Genomic DNA, 14,307 nt, shown 5'->3' with positions numbered 1-14,307 from the left:
TTTTCTTGCGTGAAAATACAACTTTGAAGACAAACCATGGTGTGGTGAGAGAGTAAATCTATGAAGAAAGGCCATGAAGGAGAAGTGGTTCTGAAATTCAGCAAGAAACCAGTAATAAAAAGTCCTGACTAATGTTTAAGAAAACCAAAAAAAGGCTAATGTGAAAGGGGCATGGTATATAGAAAATGGCAGTAGAGAAATTCAAGATAAAAAAAAAAAAAGGTGCTAGAATAATTGAGGCAGCATTTAGAAACTAGTCTAATTAAAGAGAATGAACATAAACTGGAGGATGTTTCAGCCAGTGAATCATTTTTCTCTTCTAATGAATTGATGTGTCTGGTTTCTATTTGCAATACACAAGTAGCCGTTGCTTAAGTAGTGAATTTGTAGCAAAATTTTGGTTTTATTCCTTTTATTCTATTTTAATATAACATAATTACCAAACAGGGTTTATCGGACAGTATCACATACACTGGTGAAAAGTTTTGCCACAACTTTAGTTTCCAATTATGTTTTATGAGTTAGTGTTTTGTGCTCACATTAAAATCCTTTTCAGTGAATAGGTAAAAGTGCAATTTTGCTTCAGCTAAATTTGGTAAGGTTTTTTAAACATTCCTGTATACAAATAGAGTTTTAAGGTATTAAAGAAATTTCATTTGAATCAATTGATACATCACCAGTAGACATGTAGCTAGATAGAATTTTGATCAGTTTAACACTGAGTGAACTGTGTTTATAAGGGATGTTAAGTGACAGTACGAGTGAATTTGCTGCATGACTGTTATGAATGATTTAGTTCTCTTAGTACACTAGCATTTTTCAGAAAATATTGTGTTGTAGTCTTTTAATGCCTTAATTTAGCTCCTTGTTATATTGGTCTCTTTTGGTTTTGAGCTTTAATTGTGTAGAACTTAGCATTAAATGTTGAAAATTGTTGGTGGTAGGTGATTTGTAATTAGGTAAGCATGAATTTTCTCTCTGTCCTTTAATTATTTGCAGGTGTGTAGTTACACTTGTATCAGAAACTTCTTATGCAGAAATTCTTCCTTTTCAATTAGTAGAGCATGTAATTATAATTTGTTCACTGGTTATTGGTTAGTAGTATTCAATTTTACTTATATTTTTTCACAAGATTGTCAAGTTATAGAAGACTTTTTCTTTTTAGAAATGTGATATATATAATAATTCTATCATGTGTGAAGTTTTAAAATTTGGATTACTTTTTATTTGTATGAAAGTATATGTAAATTTCTAAATATCATAAAGAACCAAGGTGCAACATTAATTATATAAAAAAACAGCTTTTTATACCCTTCACATAATTGAATATTCTGGTGTTTACATTCCTCATTTCATTTGCCAAACTTTTGGCAACACTAAATAAACCTCACCATTTTGTCATTCTTGTAATTCCTAAATGACTATATGTTTTATAAAAAGTTCTATAAATATAGCACCCAGTGCCAAGCATTGGGAAAAATGCATGCTGCAATTCAGATTTGGACTGCCAGGGATGAGAGGGTAGACTCAGAACGTATTGCTAGTGATGGTTCCATATATATTATATTCGTGGTAGGCCTACTTCATTTCTCTCAGTGTAGTATTGGGAGTCAGAGCTTTGCTCCTTTTGCCATATGTATACCACTTTGGTTTATCCTTCACCTAAATTCTTATCTAAAAACCCAACTATGTTTATGTTCCCCCTAGTCTTTTTTCAAATATCAATATATAACCTTTACTGAAACATTTCATAGATTGGATCTATACTAACCATGTTACCAACATTCCTATTCATGTAGATGTTGGATCTACTATATATAATTTTTTCTTAAAAAATTCTTATTTCATTGTCATATTTTTCATTTTGTAATTGTTTAATTCCACTAACCTTGTCCTTTTCGTGAACTATCTTACATCTTTGCCTTGTAGCTTAGAATATTTTTCTCTCACTTTGCCATCTGGCTTTGGAATCTTTTCTCTCAACATGATGAAGTTCTCTACTTAGATGACTTAATTTACTTATGAGACTCGTACCTTGTTTTGTATCAACAAGATGAGTGAAATGACCTAACACACCACAAAATTTCTTGATCTTTATGACTTTGTCTCTAACTTCTTGATCTTTTCAGTATCTCATGAATATAGTATATTATTCACATTACTATATTCATCTTCCCCCTGCTGATTCTCTACACAGTACCAGTTTGATACTGGAAGAGTTCCTATTTGATTGACACATGATCTAGTCTTGACCTCCATATGGTGATTTTTGCTTTGGTAATTGAAAGAGTGACCTCATGGTCCCTAATGTTGGTAAGGCCTTAACTTTGGTAATTGAGATAATTGTAATCTGTTATTTTGTAACTTCTCTCCTAACCCTTTATTTGGCCACCCATGTTCGTTAGCTATGTGGTTAAATGTTGGCTCATATTCATTCCTAGCCTTTCACGCTTCTGGTATTGTTTTGTTACATCTGCTGTAAATTGTTGTACCCTTATCTGCTGTAAATTGTTGTACCCCTGTACTTTTAAAAAAGCAGTGTTCTTGTCCCTCAGGAAAATTTGTTATCCTGATCCTATCTCATCAACTGAAGAAGAATTATGGTCGTTTGCCCATAAAGTTCTCAACTTTCATAAGTCAAACTTCACTTATTCTCACCCATCTTTATGGAACTGAGCGTGCTCCTCCTTAACCTCCAGCCCTACCCTTTGGAATCCTCTCTTCCCCAATATTGTTGACTCATAACATCCATAGATATCTTGAATCTATAAGTATTGGGAAGTATCAGGTCCTTATCACACTGTATAATTCTTGCACTTACCATGTCTCCTAGAAACGTGCTTTGATCCTGGTAATCCTTAACAAAAAGGGAGTGCTGGAATTCTTTCAACTACTAATGCATTTCTGTAGTTGTTAATGTTTTAAAGCTTTGAAACTTACCCTGAAGGTTACCCTGCTCTCACTATCTTATCACTTTAAATAAACAGTTTTTCTCATCAAAGTCTTCAAGTCTAGAACTTTTCCTATTTCACTATACTTCGTTATATTCACTGGGTGGCTTGGAGAATCATTTGCTGCTTTTAATGTCTGATAGCCATTTGACTGTAGCAAAATATTCTGTTAGCCATAGTTATGCATACAGCTTTACTTATTCCCTCTCTTAGGTTATTTTTAGCTTGCATAACTGCTCCTTTCTTTACATAGTTCAGTTCTTTCTCCTACTTTTACATTCTGCCCTTCATATTTCTTTCAAGTTTTCAAGGATATAGGGGCTGTTGAAGGAATTGCATCTTTCTGAAACAGCTTGTTACAATTTCCTTCAAAATGCTTTCTACTGATTCATTGAATGTCTAAGAGAGATATTTACCTTTTTTCTGTTCAGTACATACTTCATTATTTATAGTAGTTGTAGTAGTAGTTGCTTAAGGCTTTTCAATTTCAGTGAAACATTATGCTCAGAAATACTAAATATTTTATTTTATTTTTTAAGCAGGAATAAGATTGTAAAGAATTATTTGCTAGAATTTGGGGGATTACTTATGGTCATTTGTTGATTGTTATTGCTTGATGCAAAAATTTGTTAAAATACTATTAACTGTTTGTTAGTTTCTTAATGATATTTTAATAAGGACCATGAAAATACTGTAGATTTGGAGGTACCCTTTATTATTAATGTATCAGTTCAGGCACAAGATTTCAAAAGTTTTCCTGATAAAATGCATGGATTGTGTGTTTCAACATCTGGTGTGATAGCATTTGACTTCACCAAATGGTCTTCTGATTAAATTCAGAAATGCATGGATTTTCATATTTTTCCTTTGTCACTGCTTGCATTTGTGGGACTTTGTGTAGATAATTATCAAATGTCAAAATTATAAAACATTCAAACCAGACACTTGAGTTAAGATTCCTAACTCCCTGAGGGAGTTCATGAAGGGTTTGTTTTTTTGTAAGAATGTTATTTACCCAGAGTAGCATATTGATTGTATGTCATCATTAGGGATCACCTCACAAGAAGTATACTGTCGAAGATGCACGTTTCCTGGGCAGCTCAAGGACTTCGCCCAGGTCTACAGTGCAATTACTTTGTCATGCAAAAGTTTTCAGTAGGAGATAATGATCATATCTGTGCTGAGTATTTTGTTTTTGGACATCATCCTCATGGGGTGTCGTAGTGTCTTTTCTGCCTACTTGGAAGACCTTGTTAGACAGACTTCCTCTCAGAGACAGAAGCCAGAGGTCTTTAATTTATGGTCCCTGAATTGTTCATTGGAGAAGAGAACTCCTTTCTGCCATCAGCTCCACTCATTTAACAGTCGAAATGCACCAGTGTGCGGTCGACACCTCTGTGGAGCTCATGCTTAGATAAATTCCAGGCAGGAGGAATGTGGTGGCCGACAGTCTAATTGTTGGGGTAAAGTCCTATGGAATGGTCTCTGCATCAGGACCTAGTGGACAGACCATTTTATCTTTGGGAAGACCCATGTCAGACCTCTTTGCCATTCACTTCAACAGAAAGCTGGAGGTCTTCTTCTTGGTGATCTAGGATCCTCTTCCTCAGGCAGAGGACACTCTTCAGCAATCTTTGGCACAATCTCCAGGTGTATGCCTTCCCTCAGTTCTGCCGGATCCATCAAGTTCTGGACAGAGTAATGAGTCCCAGAACTTCTGTATCTTCTGTCAGCAGTTCTGAGAGAAGTCCTCCATGGAACCTCTTTTGCGAGTCTCATGTGGAAAGGTTTCACCCGCTTCACAACCAGAGACTGTCAAGTATCTCCCGAGAGTGAGAAGCTTTTCTCGCAAAGCAGCAGGCGGCCGGATGTCCAACTATCTCAGGAGGTCTTTGTCAGCAGTTTACCAGGGCATGTGGGGCGTCTACTGTGGTTGGGGTTGTTGGCAGTGTTTCTCTTCACTGAATTTCAGTGAGCTGATAGCAGATTTTCTATTCTTTCACAGAAACAAAAAGCTCTTTCCATCTCAGCTTTCATGGACTACAGGCCCCCTTCGGGTTGCTCCCGCTCCTGAAAGGCTCGGACGTCTCTTCATCCTGGGAAATCTCAATGTAGTTCAGGAGTTTTGAATCTGTATAAATGAAGGTCATCTTCCACCAAATAATAATAATAATAATACAGGCAGTCCCCGGTTATCGGCAACCTGGTTTTATTGCGCTTGTCTAGCACCATAAAATCAGCAATTTATGGTGCCATAATGGGCCAAGTTCCAGTTATCAGTGCCATAAGGGTTCTTATGGCGTCGATAATTGGTTATCAGTGCCTTAAATCGCCAAGTTTCAGTTAATGGCAGTTTTCACTTCTCTGCACACCCCCGGTAATGGAACCCCCGCCGATAACCGGGCACTGCCTGTACTGTACAGTCGACCCCCACTTTTTCGTAGTTCAGCATTTGCAGCTTCAGTTATTCACAGATTTTTCTGTGGAACTTATTATATATCCACATTATTTGCGGGAAATTTGCCTGTTCACGATATTTTTTCATATTTTCATGACTAAATGTTTTAGGATGACAGTTTAAGGTATATTTAATATTTGAACTATTAAAATAGGCAGTTGTAAGCATTGTAGAGGGTCTGTTTGGTGTTTGAATTATGAAAATAAGCAGTTATAAGCATTTTTAGAGGGAGGGGTTTTGTTATTCACGAGTGGACATGGTACACATCCCCCGCGAATACCAGTGGACAACTGTACTTGTTAATTAATAATAATATGATTAAATGATATGTGTACTCACCAGTGATGAATGTTCATGAAAAATGACGATGATGAATTAGCTGTGCAGTCCAATGAGTGATGATGAAGGTGCGACTGCACAGCGAAGCAGAGGAGTTAAATCTCCTCTGGGGTGCATATTCCCCTTCTTCAGGCTCTGCTTCTGGCACTTTAGGGGTTCAAGAGGCAGCATTATGTTGACTGATTCCTCATGCTGATGAATATTATAGGGCTCCATGGCAGCTTTAAGGGCATTAGAAAAATTAGTGGAGCATTCCATATCTTCCAAATCCTGGTCACTCAAGGAAAGGGTGGCTACTTCAGCAGAGTTTTTCCCTCTGACGCCTAAGTTCTTGTCCAGACGCCGTAGAAGAAGCAGGGAATGTAGGAGACATTATAGGGCATGATTCAAAAAGACAATGATTAAAACTACACAGCTAAATGAAGAGATGTGGTCTGTGCAGTGAACTGGACAGATACTGGGATGCTGGGTCATTTGCACATCGTGTATTGCGCTTACTGTACATTTTATTGATATATTGCTGTTTTGTACTATTATTTTGAAATTTCAAAGTGTTCAGGGTGATAGTAGAACAGTGTATGTCTGCCGAACTGTCACATCATTTAATTTTCAGATATTACAGTAATGTTAGGGTACCAGTAATATATATATATATATATATATATATATATATATATATATATATATATATATATATATATATATATATATATATATATATAAAGGTTTTTTTGCCACGAAGGAAAAAAATGAAAAAACGAGTTGGCCGAGTAGCAAAAATGCATCTTGGTTAGGTTAAATGCCTAGTCACAGTGCTACTGACATGCTATTAGCTGACATTTTGCAAAGCAGCCAATCCAGAAGCGCTATTAATTTCCTTTGGCATTTTTATGGATACGTACTGCATGATACCAGTTCAGTGTGTACCCTTACATGGTTCAGTGATTCATGAATTTGTTCACTGTTTTCATCTGTGCATATTTGTAAATCGTGCCCTAAGATTTCTCCTAAACACCTGCTCCTTCTAAGGCTTCTGGCAGAGAGCCTTAGTGCCATAGGAAGGTCTTAACACTCCAGGATTTGGAAGAACTGACAAAGTCTGCCAGCAAGGCAGACTAAACGCCAAGTTCAGGGACAAGCAGGAGGATGAGAACCTGTCTTTGGAACATCTATACTGACTTAACAGGGTAGTCAAGGAGGTGCAAGAGACAGTTAAGGCATGGGATCCTAATATGCAATGCTCCATAGACTTTTCATATACCCTTGATGGGATTTGGGTGCCCTATAGAAACCTTGCCAGCATGAAGCAACAGCAACAGCAGCTGCCTATCACCATGAAGAAGGATCCTCCAAAACCTCCCGAAGCCCCTGAAGAAGTCAGACTGTACAGCTAATTCATCTCATCATTATGTTTAAACAGTATAATTTAACCTTAAACTTTAAAGTACTTTAAAGTGTTTTAGGATGATAGTTAAGGTATATTTTTGTTTGAACCATTAAAACAGACAGTTAAGTACGTATAGTACAGCATTTTTAGAGGGGTTCCATGTATTGCAGATTTTTGGTATTCGAGGGTGGCTGTGGTTCATAACCGCTGCAAATATGGGGTTAAACTGTATTTTATTTAGGTAAAATTGGAAAGCTTAACAGGTTTTGTATAGTTTGGGTGAAATCTTCCAGAAGGAAAGTTCTGTTGTCAGGTAAAACAGTTTTTGTGATTAAAGTATGACACAGCTTAAATTTTATCAAATACTGTATTTTTTAAGTGGAAAATCATTTAGAAGGATATCAGACATCCCCTTGAAGCAGGGCTTCTGCAGGTTTCTGCACTCTTCATAGAAAGCGTAGCAATATTCTTTTGTTATTAGTAACATGTAGGTTGTGATTAATATACAAATTACATTTGTGGTTGGGATACAATATCCAATTGCTGTAGTACATAATAATATTTATGGTACTATAAACTTGCATGCTTGTAAGAACTAATTGTTTTGGCTGTCTTGATTTCATTCTAGCATGAAACTGGAAGTGTTAATGACGATAAAACAGAAAGCATCATACCAGTGTACATATGCAGATTGTTACTATTAGGTTAATGCTCTTTTGTACATATTTAGTTTGTTCATACTTGGCTTAATTTGAATGTTAGGTCATGATTTGTTAGTGGTGTGTTCACGTGAGAAAGTAACGAGGAATTGGGTGTAAACCCAGGAACTTGGGTTTGATATCAGATAGGATATGCAGTAGTACAGTGTTATAATAGTTAAGCATGCCATTTGTTCTGCCTTTTTCATTCTTCCTAATTTATATATGATTAGCTTATGATTGTATTAAGTTCCTTCAATGTCAGTTCTTGTGTGTTCTCATTTACCTTTTGAAAGCAGTTGGAAATATTGTGAGATATTGACTCAGAAGTTCTTCAATTTAGGAGAAACAAAGTTCTTTGTTTTTCATAGTGATTATATACAGAATGCTCTTGTTATGTTATGTTGTATGTTGGTTTATTTAGGATTTTTCTATATATTTTGTCAGTGCTCATTCTTTAAGAGTATTTTGATGTTACTCTTCCTTCTGCTAAATCCAAGATAATTCTAGAGTACATCGTATGAAATGCATACAATGATCACTACACTATGTTTGGCATGATGCTAGTTTCCATTGTCTTTGCAGTGTAGTATAGATTATTTCAGTATGACTTAAGTTCGTAACCGAAATTATCTTTTGGTGGTCAATTACAGTATTGGTTAGTACAGATAGGTAAATTTATCAGTTATTTCATACCTTTGGTTTTTAATGTTTCCTGTATAAAAGGTGTTTCTGTTTTCTGTATAAAATGTTTACTATTGTAATTTGTTGGATTATGTGAACAAGAGAAGTAGTATTTTCCTTTTATCTATTTGTATATATAGTACATACTAAAATAGCCATTCAGTGTTTACAGAGTTGGGTTGCTGATTTTTAAATACTTTTATCATTATATTTTTAAAATAATTTCATCTAAAGAATATACAGTACTTTTAAATGTGTGAAATATTTTATATTAAGTAATTTCCATTGCCTTAACAATTAAATTAAAATGGTTTGTTACCCGACATCAAATTGTTAAGGCGAGTGTAGAAATAAAGAAAGAAAGAAAGAAATATATATAGTTACTGTAATAAGTAATATATATATTATATATATATATTATATAGATTATATATATATATATATATATATATATATATATATAGATATATATATATATATATACGTACATATATACTATATATAATAAAATACCCATACCTTGCAAATATAGTGAAATAATTTACTGTAATTAGTAAAATGCAAAAGGCAGCACTGCATATTGCTTCTGGTGGAAACAGAAATACTGGCACTTATCCCTTCTTTGTTTTACTTTTATAGAAAAAAAATTGCATTGCAGTAACCTCTTGTTTACTTGCATTAATACTCCCAAGAGGGTTGGGGTTGATTAGCTTACTCATGGGTAGCCTATGCAAGCGTATACTAACTTGAAATTGGATTTAGCTTTAGGAAGTACTGTACAACACCTGTGTCACAATAGATGATCTTACCCTAATGAATATTCCCCGAGTCTCCATCAAGTAATTTTATCATCTCATACAGGCAATCCATAGGTAATGGGTAATTTTGTATGTACAGTATAATGAATGACGGTATATGTAACCATGAAAATTTAGAACACAATGACTGGTTTGTAAATAAAAAAAAATTCATTAACCAGACTAAACACCAAAGCTCAAAAGGCAGACCAAGTTTGCTGCCAACTACCATTTTACATTGGATTGCATAGTTATTTATATTTTTTAATGCTAATTTTCCACATTTACATATGATCAGAAACAAGTATTCATTTATGTAGACTTAATTGAGAATCTGTTGAATATTTAATTGAGAACCTGTTAAATATTTAAAAAGTTATTGAAAATAAGGAAATTATAATAAATAGTTTTTACCAATGGACCTGCTAAGCAAAATAAACACCAACACATACAAGCACACCATTCTTCATTTGAATTGAAATGCCAATAAAGGTAATAACTGGGTACATTTATCTTGAGATACATGGTATCCCTTTAGGATATTAGTAGGTTAAATATTTTAACATTTAAAAACATTAAATTTTCCCAATTCTGACAGTCTACATTATCATTTTTTAAGGCACAAATGCTACATTTAATCTTTTCAGGGTCAATTCTCTCATCCACACATACATATAGGCATAGAAGAACGCCATTCGTCATTTTAAAAAAATGTAGTACAGTATTTACTGCAACACAGTTAATTTGGATAGAGTTATTTAATTGGCATATTTGATTTTCCTTGGTTATGGTGAGAGATTCACTTAAATGAAATGTGATGTGATAGCAAAACAAATTTAGGGTATTATATGATGGGTAATAAATTTTCCAGCATTGTTTTTCTTAACTTAAAATTGCAGTTTTTCAAGAAGGGGTTTGAAGCAAGCAGTATTTAAAATACTTAGTCCTGTGCATGGCATTCAAGTTAGCTGAGGAGTGAATGAGCATCTTGGCCCCCATCCTTCTCTCTCACAAGTAGATAATTTTCTTTTATTATTCCTTTTATTTCAGTTACTTTTTAAGTCTTTTACATTCTTTAATTTCTTCTCTTGTTGAAATAAAGGTTTTACCTTTAATATATGTACATTTAGGTAGTTACAAAATTCTCTCTCTCTCTCTCTCTCTCTCTCTCTCTCTCTCTCTCTCTCTCTCTCTCTCTCTCTCTCTCTCTCTCTCTCTCTCTCTCAATTCATTTTTATTACAGATTATGGTACACCTTTAAAATGGTGATTGGGGAAAACTTAGGTATAGAGTAGTGCAGATATGGGAAACACAGTTAAACAAGGGATTACTGCATGATGAAATATGTTGCAGATTTAGTATTTGTTCATTTGTATGTCATTTTATCAAATTTTCCAGACTAAGATTGGCAGTCATATATTGTTTGATTTGACAGGCTGGTTAAATTCTTTTGGCATTTTCAATACTTATTGCATCACTGAATGGATTTCTTGGCCCAGTGTTGTGTGTGTGTGTGTGCTGTACATGAACAATTCAAAAATTTTATATTTATATATAAAAAGCTTTAATCACTCAACTTGATAAAACTACACAGTCCTCCAGGCAAATCAAATAAGTTATTTATCAACAGAGTTACTTTTTTATAATTAAATTCCCACAATACAACTGAGGCCTTAAACGTTTGCAATGTACGGTGAATAATTATTGCCCAAAATACATTGGTGCTAAGTTACTTTTATAGTAATTTCATCTTAAAGTTTGCATACTTACTCTTATACCACTCAGGCCAGTGCTATTTAGTATGTATATTAAATCAGGGGCCTGGTTATAAATTATGTAACAACAATGGCAATAATAATTATAATAATTGTTTTTGGTGAAGACTTGTCCACTAATCTGATTGTTTCAAATTGGTATTTGCTACGCAGTAATAATGGATTGTTTTTGATGTCTAGAATAGTCTCAAGAAATTATTTGTGATTAGTACTTAGGTTTGCTTTTTTTAATGAGGTTATGCTTCACTTTTGTCCTGTAATGTAGTTTCACCAATGTTTTTCCACAGGAGGATGAATATGAGGCGAGGGTTGGAGCACGCTTCCCCATCAAATGGACAGCACCAGAAGCTGCTAATTATTCTAAATTCTCAATAAAGAGTGATGTTTGGTCATTTGGCATCCTTCTGACTGAACTTATTACATATGGGCGAATACCTTACCCAGGTAAGAGTTACCTCCTTGTCAGCACTTCAGAGAATAATTCGGATATTACTGTATCTTACATTTTGCTTTCAGTATTGCCAGCTATTAAACTATGTTATGTGCATGATGGTCATTAGTATTTAGAATACTTTGTAATTCTTTAATTAGAAGAAAGGTATCAGTTATGAGTATGAATTTTGTCTAGGTAAGCATTGTTATTATGTTAAGTAAAAATTATATCTTTTTTTAAAAGGTATGACAAATGCAGAGGTGTTGCATCAGGTTGAACATGGTTACCGCATGCCGCCACCACCTGGCTGTCCCCCTGCCTTATATGATATCATGGTTGAATGCTGGCACAAGGATCCAATGAAGAGACCTACATTTGAAACACTAACTTGGAAGCTAGAGGATTTCTTCACCCTTGAAGGGTCGGAGTACAAAGAGGCTGCTGTGGCTTACTGACCTTCAGCCATGAAGCCTCGCTCCGGGGGCTGCAATGACATGGAACTGTATCCAGCATTTACTTAGGTGATGAGTTTTCTCTCCTCTACACACTGTTTAGTCAATAATGTGAGGGAGAAACAAACAAACAAACAATAAAGAAAGGCTTTCTATTTGACAGATGATGGACACCTGTAATACCGTTTTTCAGAACCAGTAGTTTTTGCAGACAGTTGCAAATTGAGGAGGTTATTGCCGGTTGAAAAGATTTTAGGCATTTCATACTTTGAATTTATTTTCTGATAAACTAGGAAGAAATATTTCTTAAGATCAAATACAGAAGGTTTTTAAAAACTTGTCCTCTTTGTGTGTTCATTGCATTATAGTTTGTTTTTCACCATAGCTGAAGTGGTTATTGTTACTAAAAACTGAGTATTGTAGGTATATTTCAAACAATATGCCTTCAATAATTGTTATCGATAGTAAGATAAGCATATCTGGGATAATATCATTGCGCAGATATGAATGTTATGCTAATCAGAAGACCACATTGTATAATGGGAGATAAAAATAATTATACAAGCTTCTCTTATAAATCTAGAAAAATTCAAATTGAAAAATCATAGTTCATAAGAACATAGATGTAGTTTTGTGTTCTTTTGCAAGTTGAGCTTAAGCAAACAGTGTATAGAAATAACCTTTTATTTCTTTCTTTTTTACAAAATAGCTCATAATGGTCTCACATTTATTAAACTTGAGGAAAAATTAGTTCACATACCCAATCCTGTGTAAGAGTCTTGAGAGATAGTACTATATTTTGTATGATTTGAACAGTTCTGTAGTGACTGTTGAATCAGTGTCAGGCTTTAATATAAAAATAAGACTGAAATTTGGGGAAGATATTTAGGCAATTTATTTTTAAAGAGAGTTGAAAGTTTCTGAAGTGAAAATTGTGTTGTAGATAACAGTAACAATGTATGTGCAGTCAGAATTTTAAAGGCGTCATTTTCATATAATGATAATGTATTTACTCAACCTTTTAATGCTCAACTATGGAATGCAACAGGAAGACTATTGTTTAGTATGCAGTGATAGGATTAAAGATGAAGGCTAAGGAATAAGACTATGTATTGCATGAATTGGATTTCCTGTGGTGTGAATGCTTTCAAGTGTAAAACTTCATGTAGTGTAGAATTTCTATATTCTTTGGCAGTATTGTACAAACTCTTTACTCTTAAATCTCTCTGAATACAGTATTCATTTGAGTTATATTTTGAAGAACAGAAAGAATTCAAATCAAAGAAAAGTTCAAGTTAGAACATCATATGGGAGATTTTATGGATTTATATGTTCTCTTTGATTTTTTATATCATTATACTTTGCGTCCATCTAATATTAGGCCTAACAGTGTATATTAGCTGCCACTTGCTTCCCTTCAAAGCAGTTTTTGATAACGTGGGGATTTATGAGTCCAGTTACATCATTATCAGATTTCCTTTAAAAAAACTTAATGTACCTGATGTTAGATGGGATAATTAGGATAAAAGCTGTCGGTTGCATTATCTGCTACAATGTCTTGCATGATGACGGATGGTTCACACCAACTAGTCTTGAGCTTTTCTGCTTTTATATGACATAAGATTCTAATTCAGTATCATCTTAAGATGGAAAGAATGTAAATGTAAACAAATGATCTGATTACTTTTTTATTGGTTAAGATTTAACTAGCAATCATTTAGAATAATTTATGGCCACTCTCGACCTAAATCAAAGCAAATGCAGTAACTATTTAATTCCTAAAACCTAATAGTCAGGTTTATGTAAAGCTTACTTTTGAGCCCTGAGTTTCTTCAGGGATTGAAGTGCTGTGATCATTTGAAGTTTCTTCAAACACTGTAACTTAACTTGACTTTTGCACAATTTCCTTGTCTCCAGCATCTTTGATGATGCTATTAAATCTACCTCCTATTGCTTTGACTTGTGTGATGCCTCGGTTCTGAAGAGCTAATTTAGTGGTTTCCTATTGAACATGCATTGGGTTTAGTTTCCTCTCACATAACAGCACTTGCTACTTGCATTTTTCAATGTAAATTCTCACAATACAGCTGATGCCACTAAATTTGTCCTTGTTGTTTGGGGTATTTGAAACAGGAACAGCCTTATTTGCCATGAGATTTGACTGGGTGTAAGGATACCATAGTTGCTCAAGTGTAACTAGCTTTATCCATTTCAAATATTAACCAAGGTTTTTGTAGGAGAGGAAGGGATCTCTACATGGAATGATTTCCAGCTTAAGCAAGTAGTTTAGTACTGTAATATACTGTAGTATTTGATGCAGTACAAAATAAATG

The 14,307-nt window shown here is 34.3% G+C and overlaps 1 protein-coding gene across 1 annotated transcript in view; it reads left to right on the top strand.

The window, feature by feature from the left end:
- Window positions 1–14,307, top strand: part of LOC135219668 (tyrosine-protein kinase Src42A-like) — a 225,595-nt gene that overhangs the window by 209,954 nt on the left and 1,334 nt on the right. Inside the window, exons 8-9 of the mRNA XM_064256617.1 lie at window positions 11,377–11,533; window positions 11,766–14,307. The exon at window positions 11,766–14,307 is cut by the window's right edge and continues 1,334 nt beyond it. Of these exons, the coding sequence (XP_064112687.1) occupies window positions 11,377–11,533; window positions 11,766–11,977 (369 nt within the window). The 3' untranslated portion in view covers window positions 11,978–14,307. The remainder of the gene's footprint in view (window positions 1–11,376; window positions 11,534–11,765) is intronic.

The sequence above is a fragment of the Macrobrachium nipponense genome, chromosome 1 (genome assembly GCF_015104395.2).
Source record: "Macrobrachium nipponense isolate FS-2020 chromosome 1, ASM1510439v2, whole genome shotgun sequence".
Classification (NCBI taxonomy): Eukaryota; Metazoa; Arthropoda; class Malacostraca; order Decapoda; family Palaemonidae; genus Macrobrachium; species Macrobrachium nipponense.
Note: the sequence above shows the minus strand (reverse complement) of the source record. Positions and strands in the feature narration are given on the sequence as shown.